This window comes from Sorex fumeus, unplaced genomic scaffold (assembly GCF_029834395.1).
Source record: "Sorex fumeus unplaced genomic scaffold, SorFum_2.1 ptg000023l, whole genome shotgun sequence".
Classification (NCBI taxonomy): Eukaryota; Metazoa; Chordata; class Mammalia; order Eulipotyphla; family Soricidae; genus Sorex; species Sorex fumeus.
In genome coordinates, this window is record NW_026606080.1 from 364,995 (window position 1) to 389,193 (window position 24,199).

At 48.9% G+C, this 24,199-nt stretch overlaps 1 protein-coding gene across 2 annotated transcripts in view; it reads left to right on the forward strand.

The window, feature by feature from the left end:
* The window catches only part of ANOS1 (anosmin 1), a 118,367-nt gene that overhangs the window by 80,540 nt on the left and 13,628 nt on the right, over positions 1–24,199 (forward strand). For both annotated transcript variants that reach the window (XM_056113781.1, XM_056113780.1), the window contains 2 exons: positions 2,631–2,693; positions 19,727–19,949. In XM_056113781.1, coding sequence (XP_055969756.1) covers positions 2,631–2,693; positions 19,727–19,949 — 286 coding nt within the window. The remainder of the gene's footprint in view (positions 1–2,630; positions 2,694–19,726; positions 19,950–24,199) is intronic.

Sequence of the window (24,199 nt, forward strand, 5' to 3'; positions counted from 1 at the left end):
ACTTTTGGCCGTTTAATTTCTTGGTAAACTTGGTCCAAGTTGTTGGGCTCTAGCCAAAGGCACAGCGGCAATTTTGGGGTATCAGGAAACCTGAAGGCACCATCAGGCTGCTGAAGCACTCGCCCAACAGATACAGGTTGATCTGTCGGCAGCCACATACCCCACTTCTTCATCACATTTAATGGCATCGCCTGGAGGAAATGATTCCCACCCACCGACAATACTGTCATTTGTATTTTTAAAAAATTTTTAATTGAATCATCATAAGATACAATTACAAAGCTGTTCATAATTGGGTTTCAGTCATACAGTGTTCCAACACCTGTCCCTTCACCAGTGCACATTTCCCACCATCAATGTCCCCACTTTCCCTCCCGCCATCCCCAACTCCCTCCCCCACCCCAGCTGGGGAAAAAAACTCTTCTTTCTTTCGTTCCTTCCTTCCTCTCTTCCTCCTGCTCTTTCTTTCTTTCTTCCTCATTGCTTGATCTGTGCCAGTGACTTCCATTTTTTAGTTTCCTCTTTCAGTTGTGCCAAAACCATTCGCCCTGCTCAAACACCCTTGAGGGTTGGCATACTGAGCTATGCTGCGTTCCTCAGAGAAGCTGAGTTTAGTTGAGTGCCAGACAGACTCCACAGAGGAGTCTGCAGAGAATGTTGCCGCCAGTAGGAAGGTCTCCGGATGTATGTTTAGACATTGCTGATGAGTTGTTCCTGGAAATGGGGCCGATGTGCACTTAGCTGGAGCCTTGTAGGAATGACGCCAATGCCTGACATGGAAAAGTCTGGTGAAGAACGTGGACAGGTGGGTTATGGATTGCTTTCATTAGCGTTGCAGAAATGTGCCCACTTTGGCAAGAGGCCCATTGTGTCGTCAATGGCATTTATTCCAGGAACTGTTCAGGCTCAGTCCCCGTGGCCTTAGGTGGGGCTAGTTCAAGCACTGAGGGCTTTGTGTCAGCCTATGTTCAAAGTGGGCACTGCTTGCAGGGACAGTCTGCAAGAACTTCTTCTGGATTCTGAGGTGCTGCAAGGTACATGACAGGTTGTTTCACTTTGGAGAAATACATGTTTCATGCATGATGTTGGGGCTGAACTGGGGGTATGGGGACATGAGCCACACTCCCATCTCAGATCTCAGGAGTGTTTTCCCAATACCCAAAGGCCAGTTTCTCCAGCTTGTCCAGTTGTGCCACTGTGCTGGGCCCTGCAAGGAAGGAGTGCTGTTGAGCTCTTGCTTTGGCCTGGAGAAGGTAAATCAGGCCTGCCGTGCTGTCTACTGCGCCTTTGAGGAGCTAATAGCCAACACTGGAGGACTTGAAAGGGGTCAGCTTTGGTTTAGGACACGAGGGTCACACTTCAAAGTAGCTAAGTGGCTGGTCTGTAAGAAAGTGTAAGCCCCAGTGCCAGTCCCTGTGGCCCACGGCTTCCTGGCCAACCCTCACCCCTAGTAGTTGCCACTATCCCTAGTAGCTGCCACTCCACTGCCATCACATATGTGTGTCTGTCCAGCATACATGGTTTTCTAAGCAACTCACTTGTGTTTTGTGCCATGCGACTTGAAACCCTGCCCCACGGCCTCTCTATTCTGCCTTAGCATCAGGCAGAGTTATTTATTTTTCTCCAGCGCACTGATGTGAAAGGGTGGGACTCTGCTACTTCAGAAATTGCCCAGGATATGTGACGGACAAGGTTCTTGAGCCGTGGTTGTTTACCGTTGCATTCCCATGCACAGAGGGAGAAATCACAGAAGCAGTATTGGAGAGCACAGGTGTGAGGGAGCCATCGGGACCCATATCTTGTGAGATTTTTTTCAAAACGTGCTTGAGAGAAATACATGCTAGTAAACTGGCCACAGTGTCATGCCGGCTGCAGCAAAACGAAACATTTGGAGAGCTCCCGCTTTTAAAAGCAGTGAAAGCGAAACTGGAGCATGCCACCTCAAAGCTGTCCTATGAAAGAGAAACGGGGATGTAGATAAAGCAAGAAACAATGCCCCCGCCAAAAAATATCTTGCATGCACCCCGTTCCTTTCTTGCTCTTTGCTGCCACCAAATTCAATAAAACCCATGTAGCAGGCACTGCATCTTGACAATGGACTGTGTGAGGATCTAACACACGCACTCATCTACTGCTTGGTGCTTGCCACAGCGGTGAGATGCTCGTTTCACACGCAGCCAACCACACTTCCATCGCCAGCACGGTGTCTGGTCCACAGAGCATGGCCAGAAGTGAGCCCAGAGCACTGAGCAACTGCTGAGTACCACCAAGAGTGATCCCACTCTTCCCAAAATGTTTCCCACAGAAAACATGTCTTTTTTTTTAAGTTCTTGAATCTCAGAATTTTCTGGAAATATTGTTGAAAGAGAAGTGGCATTTAGGGGTGCAAGATAAAGAACCAAGGTAAGGCAGTTGCTTCAAATGCAACTGACCTGGAATTGACCTTGTGGTTCACATGGTATCCCGGACCCCTGGGTGCCCCAAAACCGGACCAGAAAACTCAGAGTGTTTTCCTGGATGTGTGGGCCCTGACCCCTCCTGCCCAAGCTCTGCAGTGTCTGCCTCTGTGTCCAGGCTGGGGCTCGTTTCTGGGGTGTGACTCATTGGTGTGTCGTGGTTCTCACCCACAGTGCCTGGAGCCATGCAGGGATTCATGGGATCTGACCAAGCAGCAGTGCCAGAGCTTCTGCGAGGTAAGTGCTATGGCCTCGACTGTCCCATCTCACGTGGCCTTGGGACGTGGGGACATGCGCATGTGCACGTGTGCGTATTCATGGATGTGCACGACAGAAGCAGAAGCAACAGAGATAGGAAGAAAAAAGAGATTTAAAAATACAATACAGAATATAAACCCTGATGGTTCTTCAAGGCTTTGTGAGCAGGCGACCCGGGTTTTGTCCCCAGAGCAGTACCCTAGGGAAACTTTGCACGGTCTTTTATTATTATTTTTGGTTGCACCCAGTGACGCTCAGAGCTTCCTCCTGGCTTGGCACTCAGGGATGCCGGGATCGAACCTGGGTAGGATAAGTGTGAGCCTGCTCAGCTGTACTATGGATCCCGCTCATCACAGCTGCTTGATCCACTCATCTGTCATGTGACATTTGAATTTTGGGCATAGCCTGCCTGCTGTCCTTGGCATGGCCACGAAGTGCAAGTTCATGTTCTTGGGGGGAGATGCAGAGAACTGGCCTTCGTGGTTCCCGTGGCCGCTGTATTGCTGATTTGATGCCTCTGTGCCTCTTCCATTGAGGTTGGACCAGATGGCATTCCAGTCACAGGGAGAGAGAGGGCTCCTTGTCTGCTGCAGCCCCCCACAGCCTGGCTTGTTGCCAGCCTTCGTGACACCTGCCAGTGGCCCATGACATACTCTCGTGCTTATTCAGGTTGACATTCCCTGAGACCAAGACACAATGGCCACATAAGTCTTTGAGCCATTGGTCTGTCTGCTTATCTCCTTGCCTTACTTTTCACAGGTTGATTTTTTTTTTTAAATTGAATCACAGTGAGGTACACAGTTACAAAGTTTTATGTGATTGATTAGGATTCAGTCATAGAGTAATCCAACACCCATCCCTCCACCAGTGTGCATTTCCCAGCACCAATGTCTCCAGTTTCCCTCCCATCAGCCCCTCATCCCCGACAGCCTGCCTCAATGGCGGGTGCTTTTCTCTGTCTCTCTTTTTATTGAATCATTATGAGACAGACCCTTACAGAGCTATTCATGATTAGCTTTCAGACATACAGTGTTCCAACATCCATCCCTCCACCAGTGTACATTTCCTAGCACCAATGTCCCCAGTTTCCCTCCCATCACCCCCCCTCCCAGCCTGCCTCTATGGCAGGCACCTCTCTCTCTCTCATTCTCTCTCTCTCCCTTCCCCTTGAGCACTCTGGTTCGCAATACAGGTACTGAAAAATTGGAGCATGACTCGCTTGAAAAGAAATTGTGGGGCTGGAATGATAGGACAGTGGGGAGAGCATTTGCTTTCCACAAGGCCAGCCCGGGTTCTATTCCCGGCACCCAATAGGTCCCCTGAGACCACCAGGAGTGATCCCTGAGCACAGCACCAGGAGTAAGCGTCAGGAGCACAGTTGGGTCTGGCCTGGAAAACAAAACAAAAGGTGCGCTTTAAGGGTCTTAGACATTTAAAATGAATCTGCATTGTTCTATTTTATGTAGTATTTCTGGCACAGCCTTTCTGATAGAGATATTCTTGTCGGGCACAGAACTCACCTTATTTTGTGCCAGCTGTTTTATAGAGTTAATGCTTTGGGTTATGTTTAGCAAAAATCCTAATTACTAGCTTTCCTTTCCTTTTGATGAATCGAGAGTCACCTGCAAGCTGCGGGGGAGGTTACTTGCCACCAAAACCTGTTGCTCTCCCCTGGCTGATGCATTGGTCATGTCCAGATAGGCGGGCTGTGTAGGTTCCAGTTCCCTGCCCTGTCCACACAAAGAATATTCTTTCTGGAATATTCCCTGCCCTCCACATCATCACTGTTATCCACCTCTCCTTTTGGGGTGCTGATGGCCTCTCTCGGAAACTCACTTTCTCCTTTCTTGACTCCATTTGCCTTCCTTCCCTCCTGAGCCTGCACTCATGTATACGTCATGACCTTCCACACCTTGGTCAAGGGAGCAGAGCAGTTTGTGCTGGCACGAAGGGCCCCTAATCTGCCCCATGCCTCGGCAGGCACCCCCATATCCATAAGACCGGTTTCTTGCTTAGGAGCTGATTAGAAATGACTATGTGGGCTAATCCTTTCCCCCGTGTGCCAGGTACTGTGCAGGAGATGGGGAGGGCATGGCGAGATGGCATGGCATGCCTGCTCTCCCTCCTCCAGGCTCTAGAAGCTTCTGAAAGTCTACAGTTTCTGTGGGACCACTGGATTTCCGGGACCGACAGTGCTCTAAGATTTCCCCATCCTGGCGGGAATGTGCAGCCTGTTGTGTGAATTGTGGTGGGCTCCCCTACCCCTACTCCTGCAGTATGCACCTTTCTTGTCTGCTGACCTGTGTTCTCTCACCGTTCCTACTTTACACTGTGTTCCTCAAGTCTTCCTGGTGAGTCGCTGGCCCTGGACACTGCATAGGGGTCAGGACGAATGTCTGTCTCCAGCCATGTCCAGTTTAGAATATTTTGAGGGACACACCCAACTATGCTTCGGGATTATTCCTGGCTCTGCACTAAGGTATCACTTGTGGATGCTTGGGACTGAGCCCAGCTTGGCCCTGGGCCAGGTGAGCACCCTCCCCACTGTCTTCTCTCTTCAGTTGCCCTAGTACTGCGGGCTTGTGCTGTCTGCTTTCTCCAGAGTTGTCCTGGAGGGATCTGTTTTTTGTTCTATTTCTGGACCACACCCGGTGATGCTCAGGGGTTATTCCTGGCTCTGCACTCAGGAATTACTCCTGGTGGTGCTCGGGGTGACCTTATGGATGCGACAGATTGAACCTACATCAGCCACGTGCAAGGCAACTGCCGTCCATGCTGTGCTATTACTCTAGCCTCTCCATCACGTTTTAAAAAAATACATCCTTCATCATTCCCCCCAAGCCAGAGTTGCTGAGCGCATGCACCAGCCACACTTACCTCTGTGACGATATGAATGAGGGGGCTCATTAGGGCCCCAGCTTCTGACTGGTTGGTTGACCACAAACACTCCCCACCTGAGTGCCAGTGTTTAGCTCTGCCCGTTAATGGGCTGTGTTATTTAGATGCAGAGAATCTGTCTGTGTCTTCTAGCTCCTCCGGGTCTGGGTGGGTGGCACTGGGCATGGAGGGAGATCCATAGCCTTTGTTGTGTGTGATGGCCCTTCTGACCCAGCGGATGCTGAGACATCCCTTGTGCTCCAAGAGGAGGAAGTTTGAGTGGATTTGCTTCTACCCCAGTGTGAGCAAGGGAACACCTTGAGTATCAGTAATGCTAAGGGCTGGCTCCTAGCTCTGCACTCAGAAACAGAGTCGGTGGTGCTCAGCGGATCCTATGGGATGCCATGGGTTGAACCCAGGCTGGCCCAGTGGAAGGTATGTGCCCTCCCCACTGTATGATCACTCTGGCCCCTGGGAAGGCAGTATTTGCTTTCGTTGCCTGAAATGTATACATTTTGTCTAAAGAAGAGAGTTGGCAGACATTGCCTAATCCTCCCAGATCCCCTCACATACTTCTGCGATGACTAATGTAGGTTTGGATCTAAAATTAGAGCTTCAAAAGCCAGTGAAGGAAATGGCATCGAGCAGCTCCCAGCAAATGAACTGTGAAATTAAGCTTGAGCATTCACGATACTTTGCATGGCTGTCAAGTTTCTTTCTTCCCTTCTTCATCTCGTCCTCAACCTCGTTTTCTATCCTCCTTAACTTATCCTCCTGTCCACTTCTTTTCTTCTTCCCTCTTCCAATTCCTTCTCTACCTCCTCTTACTTTCTCGACTTTTCTTCTCCCTCCACTACCTCATCATCTTGCATCCCTCTTACTCATCTTTTCTTCTTCATACCACCTACTTCTCCTACTAAAGTTCCTTATCCTCTTCCTGCTTTCATAATGCCTCCCCATCCAATACTCTTCTATCCTTTCTTCTTCTTTTCTACTCCTATTCTTCATCATCCTCCTTTTATTCTTCTACCTTCCTTGAATTCATCTACCTATTTTCTTGTTCTTAAATACTAAACTCTTTTTATACCTTCTTGCACCTCCGCCAACTACTCTCTTCTTTGTGCCTCCAAGTCATCCTATTCTTCTGATGTTGTACTTCACTTTTCCTTTTTACCAGTCTTCACCCTTAACTCCTGCTCTTCATTTTTGCTATTTATGTCTTACTCCTCGAAAACTCCTCCTGCTCTTCTTTACTTCTTCCCTCATCTCCAACTGGTTCTCGGTACCTCCTCGTACTATTCTTCTTTTGATGAGTTATTTTGTTTCAAAAGTCTGCTTACTCTGTGTCCTGCTAATTTCTTCTACTTACAACTCCTCTTGGAATTCATCTTCCTCTTCTTTTCTTCTTACCTCCACCACCTATTCCTCTGTCTGTTCTCATCCCTCCTCCAAATTATCATTTTATCATTTATCATTATCACCTCAAACTTTCTCTTCTGTTCTGATGTTACCTTTCTGTTACACCACTCCACCTCCACTGTTTCCTGTTCTTCTATTTACCTCTTGTCCATGAAATCATCCTCCTCGTATTCTCTTCTTCCCACCAACATATTCTCATCCACCTGTTTTCATCTTCTCTTCCTCCTTTTTACACAATACTTCATCATCCTACTCTTCTTTGACGAGTTCTTTGTTTTGCAGTGCTCCACCTGTTATGTGTACTCTTTATATCTTGTACTTAATATAACCACGGAAAAATCACCCTGGCTTTTTTTTCCCCATTCACTACCCTGATATCCACCTGATTTTATCCTAATACTATTAAATTTCAACTGCTTCGACTCAACTTCTTTTGAGTTTCATCCTCCTCCAACTCCTCCATTTCCGTCTCCACTTATAATACTGCATCATCTTTTTTTCCCTCAAAGGGTCTCCCTCTCGCCACAACTCACTGTCCCTCCCCCTCAAACATACCATGTACCTCCTCATACCCCATGCAGGTCTTCTTCTGACATCCACTTCATCTTCTTCTAACATCTCCTGATCATCATCCTGCTTTCTTTTCTTCTACGCTTCACCACCTCCTTCTCTATTTTCTTCACTTCTACCTCGAAAGCCTCCTTTATGCTCCATAGATACAATTCTGCCTCTTGTTAGGATATTGCCTCCTTTCTGTTTCACCACTCTGCCTCCATTGTCTCCTGCTCTTCAGTTCTTCAACTTACCTCTCATTTTCAAATGCATCGTTGTCTTCTCTATTCTTTTCTCTATCTCTACTTTCTGCTACGTACCTCCTGGTCCTCCTCTTCCTTAATGGGTTCTTTATCACTGCCTCGCCTCCCCTGTGCTGGCTTCTTTTCTTCTACTTACCTCCTTGAAAGAATCCTCTTTTTTCCTTCTTCCCTCAATCACACCGTCCTCCTTTCTTCATCTACTCTGCTCCGCCACCTTCTGCGATGCTAACTCCTTTGAGTTTCTCCATTTCCGTCCCCTCTTCTACTCCCTACCCCCCTCACAAATTCCATTCAGAATTTCACCAGCACCTTCTTCTGAGATCCCCTTCATCTTCTTCTGACTTTTTTCTCCTCATAGTCGTCCTGCTCTTCTTTTCTTCTCCCTGCCATCACCTCTTCCTCCTTTCTCCGTACCTCCAATACCGCTTGTTCTGATGTCATCCGTGTTTCATTTTCAAATCCAGCCTCGGAGTCTCCTGCACTTCAGTTCTACTAATTTCCACTAGTCAACGAACTCCTCCTCCCCTTCTTCTCCTACCACCACCTCCTCCTTCTGGCTCCATGCCTCCAATTCCACCTCTTGTTCAGATGCTGCCTGATTCCTTTTTCACCACTCTGCCTCCACTGTCTGCTGCTCCTCATTCTTCTACCTCTCGTCCACGAACTCATCCTCCCCTGCTATTCTTCTTCCCGCCACCTCCTCTTCCTCCGCCTATTTTCTCCCTCCTTCTCCTCCTCCTTTTAGCTCCGTACATCCAATTTCCCCTCGTCTGACGTGTTCCTTTTCTCTTACACCACTCCGCCTCCATTGTCTCCTGCTCTTCAGTTCAACTTTACTCTCGTTCTCAAACGCATCACCCTCGTCTTCTTTCCTCCTTCACCTCCTCCACTGTCGGTTCTTTCTCCCCATCCTCCTCCTCCTCCTTTTTGCTCAGTACCTCCTGGTCCTCCTCTTCTTTGGTGGGTTCTTTTCCACCATGTCGCCTCCTGTGTCTTCTTTTCTTCTACTTATCTCTGCTCGAAATTATCCTCTTCTTTACTTCTTCCCTCCACCATCCCATCCTCCACCTCCTTTCTTCATCTACTATTCTCCTCCACCTTCTGCAATGCTAACTCCTTTGAGTTTCCTCCATTTCCAGGTCCTCTTCTACTCCTGCATCATCTTTTTTCTCTCCAGGGTCTCCCTCTGGCCACACCTCCCTGTCCCTCCCCCTAATAAATTCCATTCACAAATTCACAAATTTACCCACTTCCACACCTCCTACTTAGGTCCCCTTCATCTTATTCTGACATTTTTCTCCTTGTCATTACCCTACGCTTCTTTTCTTCTCACTGCCACACCCCCTCATCTCCCTGTTTTCTTCTTCCCTCCTCCTCTTTTCTCTGTACCTTGAGTTCCTCGTATTCTGATGTCATCCGTGTTCCATTTCCAAATCCAGTCTCCGGAGTTTCCTGCCCTTCAGTTCTCATTTCCTCTCGTCCTCGAACTCTTCCTCCACTTTTCTTCTCCCTCCCGCCACCACCTCCTCCTCCCCCTGTTTTCTCCCTCCTCCTCCAACTCCTCCTTTTGGCTCTTTGCCTCATAGTCTGCATCTTGTTTGGACATTGCCTGCTTTCTTTTTCACCACTCTGCCCCCACTGTCTGCTGCTCCTCATTCTTCTACTTTCGTCCACGAACTCATCCTCCCCTTCTTTTCTTCTTCCTGCCACCACCTCCTTCGCCTGTTTTCTCCCTCCTCCTCCTCTTTTTATCTCCATGCCTCCAGTTCTGCCTCTTGTTTGGATGTTGCCTCCTTTCTTTTTCAGCACTCTGCCGATATTGTCTCCTGCTCTTCAGTTCTTCAAGGTACCTCTCATTCTCAAACGTATCATCCTCTTCTCTATTCTTTCCTCTACCACCTCCTAGACTGCCGTTCTCTTTCTCCCCATCCTCCTCCTCTTCCTTTTACTGCTTGGTACCTTCTCATCCTCCTCTTCCTTGACGGGTTCTTTTTCACTGCTTCGCCTCCTCTGCGTTTTCTTTTTTTCTTCTACTAACCTACTCAGTATCATTCTCTTCTTTTTTTATTCCCTCCACCACCCCGTCCTCCACCTCCTTTCTTCATCTACTCTGCTCCTCTACCTCTGGGATGCTAACTCCTTTGATTTACCTCCATTTCCATCTCTTCTACTCCCACATCGCATTTTTTTCCTCCAGGGTCTACCTCTAGACAAACCTCCCTACCCTCCCCCTCACAAATTCCATTCACAAATTCACCCATCACCCCCACACCTTGAGGTCCTCTTCATCTTCTTGACATTTTTTTCGTCGTCGTCCTTTTCTTTTCCCCGCCACCACCTCCTCCGCCGCCTGTTTTCTTCTTCCCTCCTCCTCCATCTCTTTCTCTCCATACCTCGAATACTGCTTGTTCTGATGTCATCCATGTTCCATTTTCAAATACAGCCTCCAGAGTCTCCTGCTCTTCAGTTCTACTAATTTCCACTCGTCAGTGAACTTCTACTCCTCTTCTTTTCTTCTCCCGCCACCACCTCCTCCTGTTTTCTCCCTCCTCCTCCTCTAACTTCTCCTTTTGGCTCCGTGCCTCCAATTCTGCCTCTTGTTCAGATGTTGCCTGCTTTCTTTTTCACCACTCTGCCTCTACTCTCTGCTGCTCCTCATTGTTCTACTTACCTCTTGTCCTCAAACTCCTCCTCCCCTTCTTTTCTTCTCTCCGCAGCCATCTCCATCCAGGCCTCTTTTACTCCAAGTCCTCCTTTTGGCACTGAGCCTCCCAATTCTCCTATTGTTCTGACTTTGTCCTTTTCTCTCTTACACCACTCCGCCTCCATTGTCTGCTGCTCCTCATTCTTCTATTTACCTCTCGTTCTCAAAGGCATTGTCTCATCTCTTCTTTCTTCCACACTCTCCTCCACCGCAGTTGTGTTATTCTCCATCCTCGTCCTCCTCCTCCTTTCTGCTCGGTACCTTCTCACCCCCCCTTCCTTGACGGGTTTTCACTGCTTCGCCTCCTGTGTTGTCTTTTTTTCTTCTACTTACCTCCTCAATATCATTCTCTTCTTTTCTTCTTCCCTCCACAACCCCATCCTCCGCCTCCTTTCTTCAACTACTTTGTTCCTCCACCTTCTGCAATGCTAGCTCCTTTGAATTTCCTCCATTTCCGTCTCCTCTTCTACTCCCATATGACCTTTTTTTCCTCCAAGGTCTCCCTCTGTGGCCACACCTCCATGTCCCTCTCCCTCACAAATTCACCCACACTCTCTTCTATTTTTCTCCTCGTCGTCATCCTGTTCTTCTTTTCTTCTTCCCGTCACCACCTCCTCCTCCTCCAACTCCTCCTTTTGGCTCCTTGCTTCCAATTCTGCATCTTGTTCGGATGTTGCTTCCTTTCTTTTTCACCACTCTGCCTGCACTGTCTGCTGCTCCTCATTCTTCTACTTAACTCTTGTCCACGAAGTCATCCTTCTCTTCTTTTTCTTCATGCCACCACCTCCTCCTCCGCCTGTTTTCTCCTTCCTATTCCTCCAACTCCTCCTTTTGGCTCCATACCTCCAAATCCTCCTCTTCTTCTGACGTTGTCCTTTTCTTACACCACTGCGCCTCCATTGTCTGCTGCTCTTCAGTTCTTCAACTTAACTCTCGTTCGCAAACGCATCGTTCTCCTCTCTTCTTTCCTCCTCCATCACCTCCTCCTCTGCCTATTTGCTTCTTCTTCCATCCTCCCCCTCCTTCCTTCATCTCCTCTTTTTTCTGTACCTCTAATTCCTCTTGTTCTGATGTCATCTGTGTTCCATTTTCAAATCCAGCCTCTGATGTCTCCGGCTCTTCAGTTCTCATTTCCACTCATCCTTGAACTCCTCCTCTTCTTTTCTTCTCCCATCACTACCTTCTCCTTTGCCTCTTTTCTTCCAGCACCTCCTCTAACTCATGCTTTTGGCTCCATGCCTCCAATTCCGCCTCTTGTTCAGATGTTGCCTTCTTTCTTTTTCACCACTCTGCCTTCACTGTCTGCAGCTCCTCATTCTGCTACTCACCTCTCGTCCTCGAACTCCTCCTCCCCATCTTTTCTTCTCTCTCCAGACACCTCCTCCTCCGACTATTTTTGCCCTCCTTCTCCAACTCCCGCTTTTGGCTCCGTACCTCAAAATCTTCCTCTTGTTCTTACGTCTTCCTTTTCTCTCTTACACCACTCTGCCTTGCTCTTCAGTTCTTCAACTTACCTCTGGTTTTCCAATGCATATTCCTCGTCTCTCTTCTTTCCTCCACCACCTTCACTGCCACTGTTTTCTTCCTCCTCCTCCTCATCTCTGTTCCTCCTGGTCCTCCTCTTCCATGATAGTTCTTTTTCATTGCCTTGCCTCCTCTGGATCATCTTCTCTTCTTCTCCCTCCACTATCCCGTCCTCCACCTCCTTTCTTCATCTACTCTGCTCCTTCACCTTCTGCCTTGTTAACTCCTTTGAGTTCCCTCCATTTCTGTCTCCTCTTCTACTGCCGCATCACCTTTTTTCCTCCATGGTCTCCCTCTGGCCATACCTCCTTGTCCCTCTCACTCACAAATTCATCCACTCCCACACCAACACCTTCTGAGGTCCCCCTCATCTTCTTCTGACAATTTTCTCCTCGTCCTTGTCCTGCTCTTTTCTTCTCCCCGCTACCACCTCCTCTTCTGCCTGCTTTCTTCTTTCATTCTCCTCCTCCTCCTCCATCTCCTCTTTTCTCAGTACCTCTAATTGCTCTTGTTTTGATGTCATCCATGTTTCATTTCAAAATACAGCTTCCGAAGTCTCACGCCCGTCAGTTCATCTCATATCCACTCTTCCTCGAATTCGTCCTTCTCCTTCTGTTTTATCCTTTCTCCTCTATTGGCTCCTTGCCTCCAATTCCGCCTCTTGTTTGGATGTTGCCTCCCCCCCACCACCACCACTCTGCATCCATTGTCTGCTGCTCCGCATTCTTCTACTCATCTCTTGTCCACAAACTCATCCTCCCCTTTTCTTCTTCCCGCTACCACCTCCTCCTCCTGTTTTCTCCTTCTCCTCCAACTCCTCCTTTTGGCTCCAAATCTCCAATACCTCCTCTTTTTCTGAAGTTGTCCTTTTCTTACACCACTCTGCCTAAATTGTCTGCTGATCTTCAGTTCTTCTACTTACCTCTTGTTCTAAAACGCATCGTCCTCATCTTTTTTCTTTCCTTGACCAAATACTTCTCCGCCTGTTTTCTTCTTATTCCCTCCTCCTCGACTTCCTCCATCTCCTCCTGTTTTCTCCATACCTCAAATTCCTCTTGTTCTGATGTCATCCATGTTCCATTTTCAAATACAGCCTCCAGAGTCTCCTGATTTTCAGTTCTTCTCATTTTCCCGCGTCCTCAAACTCCTCCTCCTCCTCTTCCTCTTTTCTTCTCCTGCGGCCAACTCCTCTTTCCCCTACTTTCTCCCTCCTCCCCCTCCAACTCCTCCTTTTGGCTACATGCCTCCAATTCTGTCTCTTGTTCAGATGTTGCCTCCGTTTTCATTACTTTGCCTCCACTGTCTGCTGCTCCTCGTTCTTCTATTTACCTCTCATCCAGAAATCATCCTCCCCTTCTTTTCTTCTTCCCGCCACCACTCGTCCTCTGTTTTCTCCTTCCTTCTCCTCCAACTCCTCCTTTTGGCTCCATACCTCCAAATCCTCCTTGTTGTGACGTCATCCTTTTCTCTCTTACACTACCCCACCTCCATTGTCTCCTGCTCATCAGATCTTCAAGTTAACTCTTGTTCTCAAACGCATTGTCCTCATCTCTCTTCTTTCCTCCATCAACTCCTCCACTGTTGGTTCTCTTTCTCCCTGTCCTCCTCCTCCTCCTTTCGGCTTAGTATCTCCTGGTCGTCCTCTTCCTTGACAGGTTCTATTTCACTGTGTCACCTCCTCTGTGTCATCTTCTTTTCTTCTACTTATGTCTGATAGAAATTATCCTCTTCTTTTCTTCTTCCCTCCAAAACCCCATCGTCTGCCTCTTTTCTTCAACTACTCTGATCCTCCACCTTCTCTGATTTAACTCCTTTCCTTTGAGTTTCCTCCATTTCCGTCTCCTCTTCTACTCCTGGATTGCCCTTTACCCCTCCAAGGTCTCCCTCTGTCCACACCTCCCTGTCCCCTCCCCTCACAAATTCCATTCACAAATTTACCCACTCCCACACACACAACTTTTTCTGAGGTCCTTCATCTTTTTCTGACATTTTTCTCCTCGTCGTTGTCCTGCTCTTTTCCTTTCCCCACCACCACCTCCATGGCCACCTGTTTTCTTCTTCCCTCCTCCTCGTCCTACTCCTCATCCTCCATCATCTCCTCCTCTTTTCTTCGTACTTCAAATTCCTCTTATTCTGGTGTCGTCCGAGTTCCATTTTCAATTCCAGCCTCTGGAGACTCCTAACTTTCAGTTCTTCTCATTTCCTCTCAGCCTTGAACTCCTCCTCTTCTTTTCTTCTCTCACCACCACCACCTCCTCCTCCTCCTCCCTGTTTTCTCCCTCTTCTCCTCCACCTCCCCCTTTCGGATCCGTACCTCCAATTCTGCATTGCTCGTGTATTCCTCCTTTCATTTTTATCACTCTGCCTCCACTGTCTCCTGCTCCTCATTCTTCTACTTACCTCTCTTCCACGAACTCATCCTTCCCTTCTTTTCTTCTTTCCACCACCACCTCCTCCTTCGCCTGTTTTCTCCTGCCTCTTCCTCTTGGCTCTGAGCCTCCTTGTGTTCGGATGTTGCCTTTCTTTTTCACCACTCTGCCTCCATTGTCTACTGCTCTTCAGTTCTTAAACGTACCTCTCATTCTCAAACGCATCGTCCTCTTCTCTATTCTTTCCTCCACCCCCTCCTCCGCCATCATTTTCTTCCTACCCATCCTCTTGCTCTTCTTTCTGCTCGGTACCTCCTGGTCCTCCTCTTCCTCAATGGGTTCTTTTTCACTGCCTCGCTTCCTCTGTGCCGTCTTCTTCTACTTACCTCCTCAAAGAATCCTCTTTTTTTCTTCTTCCCTCCACCACCCTGTCCTCGACCTACTTTCTTCATCTACTCTGTTCCTCCACCTTCTTCGATGCTAACTCCTTTGAGTTTCTCCATTTCCATCTCCTCTTCTACTCCTGCATCACCTTTTTTCCTCCAGGGTCTCCCTCTGGCCACACCTCCCTGTCCCTCCCCCTCACGGTCACGGTCCTCCCGTTATTCATCGATTTGCTCGAGCGGGCCCAGTAGCGTCTCCATTTTGAGACTTGTTGTTACTGTGTTTGGCATATTGAATATATCACGGGTAGCTTGCCAGATTCTGCCGTGCAGGCGAGATACTCTCAGCTTGCCGGGCTCTCCAAGAGGGGCAGAGGAATCGAACCTGGGTTGGCTGCGTGCAAGGCAAACGCCCTACAGCTGTGCTATCTTGTCCCTCCCCCCTCACAAATTCCATTCACAAATTCACTCCCACACCATCTTCTGAGGTCCCCTTCATCTTCTTCTGACATTTTTCTCCTTGTAGTCACCCCGCTCTTCTTTCCTTCTCCTGCTCCGCCTGTTTACTTCTTCTTCCCTTCTCCTCCTCCTTCTTCTCTTTTCTCTGTACCTCGATTTCCTCTTGTTCTGATATCATCCATGTCCATTTACAAATCCAGCCTCCGGAGTCTGCCACCTTTCAGTTCTTCTCATTTCCACTCGTCCTGGAACTCCTCCTCCTCTTCTATTTTTCTCTCGCTACCACCTCCTCCTCAACCTGTTTTCTACCTCCTCCTCCACCAACTCCTCCTTTTGGCTCCTTGCCTCCAATTCTGCATCTTGTTTGGATGTTGCTTCTTCTTTTTCACCACTCTGCCTCCACTGTCTGTTGCTCCTCATTCTTCTACTTACCTCTCGTCCACGAACTCATCCCCCCGTCTTTTCTTCTTCCTGTCACCTCCTCTTCCTCTGCATCTTTTCTCCCTCCTCCAATTCCTCCTTTTAGCTCCATACCTCAAAATTCTCCTCTTGTCTGACATGTTCCTTTTTTTCTTACACCACACTGCCTCCATTGTCTCCTGCTCTTCAGTTCTTCAACTTTACTCTTGTTCTCAAACGTATCATCCTCATCTCTCTTCTTTCCTCCACCACTTCCTCCACCAGTTCTCTTTCTCCCTGTTCTCCTCCTCCTCCTCCTCCTTTCAGCTTGGTACCACGTTGTACTGTCTTCCTCGACGGGTTCCTTTTAACTGTGTCGCCTCCTCTGTGTGGTCTTCTTTTTTTCTACTTACCTATGCTTGAAATCATCTTCTTTTCTTCTTCCTTACACCACCCTGTCCTCTACCTCCTTTCTTCATCTGCTCTGCTCCTCCACCTTCTGCGATGCTAACTCCTTTGAGTTTCCTCCATTTCTGTCTCTTCTACTCCTGCATTGCTTTGTTTTCCTCCAGGGTCTCCCTCTGGCCATACCTCCCTGACACTCCCCCTCACAAATTCACAAATTTACCCAGTCCCACAACTACTTCTGAGGTCCCCTTTATCTTCTCCTAACATTTTTCTCCTCGTCATTGTCCTGCTCTTTTCTTTTCCCTGCCACCACCTCCTCCAATACCTGTTTTCTTCTTCCCTTCCTCCTCCTCCATCTCCTCTTTTCTCCGTACCTCGAATTCCTCTTGTTCTGAAATCCTTCAAGTTCCATTTTCAACTCCAGCCTCTGGAGTCTCCTGCCCTTCAGTTCTTCTCATTTCCTCTTGTTCTCGAACTCCTCCTCCTCTTCTTTTCTTCTCCCACCACCACCTCCTCCTCCACCTGTTTTCTCCCTCCTCCTCTTCCAACTCCTCCTTTTGGCTCCTTGCCTCCAATTCTGCATCTTGTTTGGATGTTGCCTCCTTTCTTTTTCACCACTCTGCCTGCACTGTCTGCTGCTCCTCATTCTTCTACTTACCTCTTGTCCACGAACTCCTCCTCCCCTTCTTTTCTTCTTCCCGCCACCACCTCCTCCTCCGCCTGCTTTCTCCCTCTTCCTCCTCCAACTCCTCCATTTGGCTCCGAGCTTCCAATTCCTCCTCATGTTCAGATGTTGCCTCCTTTCTTTTTCACCACTCTGCCTCCGTTGTCTCATGTTTTTCAGTCCTTGAAGTTACCTCTCATTCTCAAACGTATCATCCTCTTCTCTATTCTTTCCTCCACCCCCTCCTCTGCCATCGTTCTCTTCCTACCCATCCTCTTACTCTTCTTTCTGCTACATACCTCCTGGTCCTCCTCTTCCTTAATGGGTTCTTTTTCACCTCACCTCCTCTGTGTCGTCTTTTCTTCTACTTACCTCCTCTAAAGAATCCTCTTCTTCTCTCCACCACCCCGTCCTCCACCTCCTTTCTTCATCTACTCTGCTCCTCCACCTTCTTTGATGCTAACTCCTTTGAGTTTCCTCCATTTCCGTCTCCTCTTCTACTCCCGCATTGCCTTTTTCCCCCTTCTGGCCACACCTCCTTGTCCCTCCCCTAACATATTCCATTTACAAATTCACCTACTCCCACACCCACACCTTCTTCTGAGGTCCCCTTCATCTTCTGACATTTTTATCCTTGTTGTTACCCTGCTCTTCTTTTCTTCTCCCTGCCACACCTCCTCATTTTTCTCCTCCATCTCCTCCTCTTTTTCGTACCTTGTATTCCTCTTGTTCTGATGTCATCCATGTTCCATTTTCAACTCCAGCCTCCGGAGTCTCCTGCCCTTCAGTTCTTCTCATTACCACTGGTCCTCAAACTCGTCCCCCTTTTCTTTTCTTCTCCCGCTACCACCTCCTCCTCCGTCTGTTTTCTACCTCCTCCTCCTCCGTCTGTTTTCTACCTCCTCCTCCTCCGTCTGTTTTCTACCTCCTCCTCCTCCAACTCCTCCTTTTGGCTCCGTACCTCCAATTCCGTCTCTTGTTCGGATGTTGCTTCATTTTTTTCCCCCACCACTCTGCATCCACTGTCTGCTGTCCCTCAACTTCTACTTAACTCTCATTCGCAAACTCATCCTCCCTTTCTTTTCTTCTTCCTGCCACTACCTCCCCTTCTGCCTCTTTTCTCCCTCCTCCTTCTCCAAATCCTCCTTTTGGTTCTGTATCCTCCTCTTGTCTGACGTTATCCTTTTCTCTCTTACACCACTCCGCCTTCACTGTCTCCTGCTCTTCAGTTCTTCAACTTAACTCTCGTTCTCCAATGCATGGTCCTCGTCTCTTTTCTTCCTCTACTACCTCCTTCACCATTGGTCCTTTTCCTCCCTGTGCTCTTCCTCCTCCATTTGGCTCAGTACCTCCTAGTCTTCCTCTTCCTTGTGGGTTTTCACTGCTTCGCCTCCTCTGTGTCATCTTTTTGTCTACTTACCTCCTCTAAAGAATACTCTTCTTCTCTCCATCACCCCGTCCTCGCTTCCTTCCTTCATCTACTCTGCTCCTTTGCCTTCTCCGATGCTAGCTCATTTGAGTTTCCTCCATTTCCATCTCCTCTTCTACTCCTGCATTGCCTTTTATTCCTCCAGGGTCTCCTTCTGGCCACACATCCCTGTACCTCCCCTTACAAATTCCATTCACAAATTCAGAAAATCATCCACTCCCACACTTTCTTCTAGGTCCCCTTTATCTTCTCCTGACATTTTTCTCCTCGTCATCATCCTGCTCTTCTTTGCTTCTCCCCTCTGCCACCTCCTCCGCCTGTTTTCTTCTTCTTCCCTCCTCCTCTTTCTCCTTTATCTCCTTCTCTTTTCTCAGTACCTCAAATTCCTCTTGTTCTGATGTCGTCCGTGTTCCATTTTTAACTCTAGCCTCTGGAGTCTCCTGCCCTTCAGTTCTTCTCATTTCATCTTGTTCTCGAACTCCTCCTCCTCTTCTTTTCTTCTCCTGACACCACCTCCTCCTCCACCTGTTTTCTCCCTCCTCCTCTTCCAACTCCTCCTTTTGGCTCCTTGCCTCCAATTCCGCTTCTTGTTCTTGTTCTTGTTGCCTCCTTTCTTTTTCACCACTCTGCCTGCACGGTCTGCTGCTCCTTATTCTTCTACTTACCTCTTGTCCACGAACTCATACTCCCTGTCTTTTATTCTTCCTGCCACCACCTCCTCCTCCGCCTGTTTTCTCCCTCCCCTTCCTCCAACTCCTCCTTTTGGCTCTGTGCCTCCAAATCCTCCTCTTGTTCTGACGTTGTCCTTTTCTCTCTTACACCACTCTGCCTCCATTGTCTCCTGCTCTTTAGTTCTTCAACTTACCTCTCAGTCTCAACTGCATCGTCCTCTTATCTCTTGTTCCCTCCTCCACCGTCGGTTCTCTTCCTCCCCGTCCTCTTCCTCTTCAGTCTTTCTGCTCGGTACCTCCTGGTCCTCCTCTTCCTTGATGGGTTCTTTTTCACTGCCTCACCTTCTCTGTGTTGTCTTCTTTTCTTCTACTCACGTCTCCTCGAAATCATCCTCTTTTCTTCCCTCCACCACCCTCTCCTCTGCGTCTTTTCATCATCTACTCTTCTCTTCCATTGCTAAGTCCTTTGTGTTTTGTCCATTTCCATTTTCTGTTACATTGCTCCATCCTTTTCATTCATCATCTCCTCCTTTCCTTCCTTCTCTCTTAGTTTCTACCTTTTTCCCTAACCCATATCCTCTTCTTTTGACTTCCCCCATGTTCCTAGGGTATGATGGTTTGGTATCAAACTGTGTTGCGTTCTCAAAATTCATACAGGTAGTCATGAGTGTGCTTTAGTGTGTGTTTATGAGAGCAAGTCTGTAGTCCTTATCTACCTGCAACCGGTTTTTTTCCCCCCAGGACTGCGCTGGTTTAGGTTGCAAAGGTGGCACGGGTGTTCGATCGTGACCCTTGCTAAGAAGGTGGAATGGGGGGTATGGGGGGGGGACTAAGATCCCCTCTACATGCTTATCAGCTGGGAGTGGAATGTTTCCCTGTGATTTCTCCTAGTCTCTGTTCCCCAAGAAGAATTACGAGTGCCTGATCAGCTGTGCATTCCTGCAGTCCATCCTGACGGTGAAGCAGGGTGGCTGTCCGGCTCCTGAGAAGGCCAGTGGCTTCGCGGCTGCCTGCGTGGAGAGCTGTGAGGTAGATGGCGAGTGCTCAGGCGTGAAGAAATGTTGCTTCAACGGTTGTGGCCATACCTGCCAGGTGCCCAAGACTCTCTACAAAGGTACAAAGGAGAACCCAGGGTGTCGAGTGTCAGGAAAGGCCAGGATAGAGATGGGGAGGGCTGCAATTTAGCCTCATTCAAGTCATATAGGGTAGGGGCCTGTTGTGCAGAGCTGAGTGCATCATTCCCTGGGGAATGTTATAGAGCACCGCCAGGGCTGACTGTGCACAATGTCCTTTGGTGACTCATTCGGTCCCCGGATTTGCGTGGAAGTGTGGGTGCAAAGCCTGGGAAGGAAGGGGCTGGTGCTGCAGTTGAAATGCACCCTGAAGGCCCAGGGGGGCAGGCCTCTGGGGCCCAGGGAGAGCTCTGGGGAGACGAGGCATTCTGATGAGTAGCTTGAGGCCTGAATTTCACCTCCCCTCTCCTGCTGGAACCCTGTCCTCTGGCACTGGGGAAGCTGTGGCAGTTTCCTGGCATTGTGCTGTTATGGAGTGAGCGTGTGTGTGTGTGGGGGGTGGTGCAGCATCCCCTTGATACACCCCATTCTCTCATTCTGTGAGAACCAGACGCTCCAGCCAGGTTGTGCGGCCACTGTTTGGGGCTGGGCTGGCAGGGGGAAGGGAAGACATGCTTCTCTCTCTCCTGCTGAGCACTCGCTTTCACATGCACACACACTCAGGCATACACATATGCTCACACTCACACACACATTCTTCCATTCCATATGCTCACAGACTAATAACATTATCTCACACTCAAGCCCACACCTGCTTGCACTCATACACATGCTCTCACACAAGGTCAATCAAATACAACATGCTCACATACCCTCATATAATCATACATGCACATATGCACATGCTTGTACCTGCACACTTGTTCATATTCACACACGTGCTCATGAACTCATGCTCTCACTCACATGCATCATCAGATACTCCACACAGGTGCTTTTACTGTCATGCACAGTCACACACTCATAAACACACTCACACACCCTCTCACGCACGTGCTTAGTCACACAGTCATGCTGACACTATAGTCACACATGCATGCTCATACACATTCATGCACTCACACCCAAACACACGCTGACATTCATACTCACGCTCATGTTCACTTCCTCTCACACACTCGCTCACATATACCCTTGCACAGTCACACTCATGATTGTGCACTCACATACTCATGATCACATACATATGATCCCATTCTCCACATATCCTCACACACATTCACTCATATCCACACACACTCATAGTTTGCTTACAGTCATGCTCCCAGATGCTCGTAGTCATACACATGCTCACATACACATGCTCACATACTCACACATGCTCATATATTCTCTCACACATATACACTCAAACATGTTCACAGACTTCTGCTCACACACTCATGCTCACACGTGCTTCTGCTCATATACGTGCCCACACACTCAAAACAGGCTTGATACACTCCACAACTATGTTCACACACTCACATGCTCCCACACATCTGCTCACAAGTGCCTACACACAGTCACACACACTCTGACATGCTCACAACCCTCGAGGCCAGTGTCGTGATCACACGTAAGGCCACATCCCAGGAGGGCTGTGTCTCAGGTCAGTGTGGAGTCCCTCACTCAGTGCGGACCCCCGTCCGGCTTCTGGCATTGTGGCCCGGGAAGCCATATGTGGTGCCTGCCTGATGTCTCAGGTGGGCGCTGGCAAAGCTGGCTTCAGTGTAGCTCTCCAGGAGAAGTCGGGCTCCCCTCTGGTGACTACTGCTCCTATGATGGATTTATAGTGTCATTGTTCTCCTGTCTCTTATTACCAACCTCATAAAATCACTTGCAAAATAGAAAGCCACCGAGTTGGTAAGAGTAAGATGATGAATTCTTTTGTGTTATTAAGAACCATTTGCTCTTTTACTGTTAGGGAAAAAAAAGAAGATAATTTTACCCTTAAGGATGCTTTTAGAATGAAGGTTGAAAACCCATTAGTAAAACCTTTGTGTCTTAAATGTAGGGCATTTTACAGAGGGAACAGAAATTAAAATAGGTCTTTTATGCAAAAGCCTGTTGGGATGCATTTCAAGTAGGCGGAGGGAAAAAAGAAACTGTTTAAGGAGGTCCGTGGCATAGATTCCTTACACAAAGATAGGGACGGGCTGGATTTGCTTTGAAAATGCCTGAGTCTGCACCACTCTGTGCCCCTGAGGAATTCTGTGGGCACCTTGCCCTTGGTCTGGGAGCACAGGGGCAGCTCCGGCTAGGGTGCGGACAGTGGCTGCTCCCACCAGCTGACTCACACCTGGCCCGCCTGCATGCGTGTGCTCACACACACACAGACATGCTCATACACACTCAGACACAGGATCACACATGGTCATGTACAACACACTGACATCCTCATACACACATGCCGACAGGCTCACACAAACACATGATCATGTTTGCACATGCTCTCATGTTCACACACGCTCTCACATGCATGCTCACATATACACATGCTCACATTCATGCCCACACATGCTTCCAAACTTAGAGTCTTATACTATTCACATACACACACTCATGCCCACACATGCTCTCATTATCACACTCAAAAAATACTCACATATACATACTCACACGCTTATGTGGACAGCTACTCTTATATTCTCACAATGCTCAAACTCTCACACACTCTCATGGCCACACTCCCATGCTCTCTCACAGACACTCATGTCCACACTCATGGGCAAGTACCCATGCCCACATACTCAGACATACTCTCACATTGCTCCCACATACTCAGGTTCCACAAAAGTACCCATGCTCACACATTCAAACGTACTTGCACAGTGCTCAACACACTGATGCCCACACACTCAGACATACTCTCACAATTCTCACACACTCATGTCCACACAAGTACCCATGCCCACACATGTTCCCATGCTCACACACTCAGACGTACTCTTATAATGCTCACACATACTCTGTTCACACAAGTACCCATGCCCAAGCACTCAGACATACTCTCGCAATGCACACATACACTCACTCATGCCCACACACGCTCCCATGCTCACATACTCAGACGTATGCACATACACATTCTCTCATGCGTGCATGATCCTACACACATGCTGTCACATGTGTTCACACACTCCCCCACACACAGAGCCACTCAGTGTGAACTGAGCTCTCCCGCCTCAGCCCCTCCATGCCTGCACCTCGACCCCACTTCTCACAACAGCTCCCTGGCCTACCTGGGGTTAGTGTCCTGGTTGCCTGCCCGGGGAAGCTGCGTGCGCTGGCTCTTCCCAAGCATGTGTGTGATGCAAACAGTTTCTCAGAAGCATGTGGTCGTTCGTGAGCACGGAATCCGAGTGACACCCCAACAGCTGTCCCAAGCAGAAGCCTGAGGAAACTTTTTGGGAGAAGCGTGAGCAAGGCGCAAGGCAGAACAGAACACCCTGATTACTGTTTCCTGAGGAAAGTGACATTCCCCCAGAGCTGAGACCTCAGGCCGCTGGGCCCTGGGGACAGAGCCCACTGCCCCGCAGAGCCAGAAGCTGGTGTCCCACAGCCTGTCCCTTCTCAAGGACGTGGGGCCCCTGGTCCGCTCCCTGCATGCATGCAGGGCTTCAGCTCTGCTCTGGGGGTGCTCCCCTCCTGCCTCTTTCTATAGCCTCCCCACCCCCTGAGCACAGCAGAGAGCACAGCACAGTGCGGGACAGTTCTGCAGACACTGGACATTTCCGAGGGTCCCTCAGCCAAGTACTCACATCCAGTCTGTCTGCCTCTGGTTCTTTCCAGAACATTCTCATCCGGGCTTACCTTCACCAACTGGCTCCGGTGGGTACCTCTTTCCGGGAACTCTGGCATTTTAGGCCTTTAGAGGTGGATTAGAGTCACCGCCTTGTATAAGCGATTCTTTGTTACTGGGGCTACATCCGGTGGTCTCAGGGCTTCCCTGTGCTCTCTGCTGGCGGGGCTCTGGAGACCTTCTGGGGTGCCCAGGATTGAACCTGGGTCAGCTGAGTGCCAGGCAATGTGTTAGTGCTTGCACTTACCCTCTGACCCCACAAATCAATCGCTGAGGGTCTGGGCATGGTTCCACAGCTTTCCTGGGACCGGGTGCCAAGTTGGACAGGAGCACGGGCCGCTTCTCAGGGATGCAGGGGACGTGGCCTCTCTCTCAGCTCCCAGGGTCAGTCAGTGACCAAGGGATGCCCATCTCTGCATGGCCATCGCCAGCACTTCACCGGCCTCTTTTCGACCTTCTTGTTTGGTTTTGCACCCCTTTGATGTCACCCAGAGTCTGGTGCTGCAT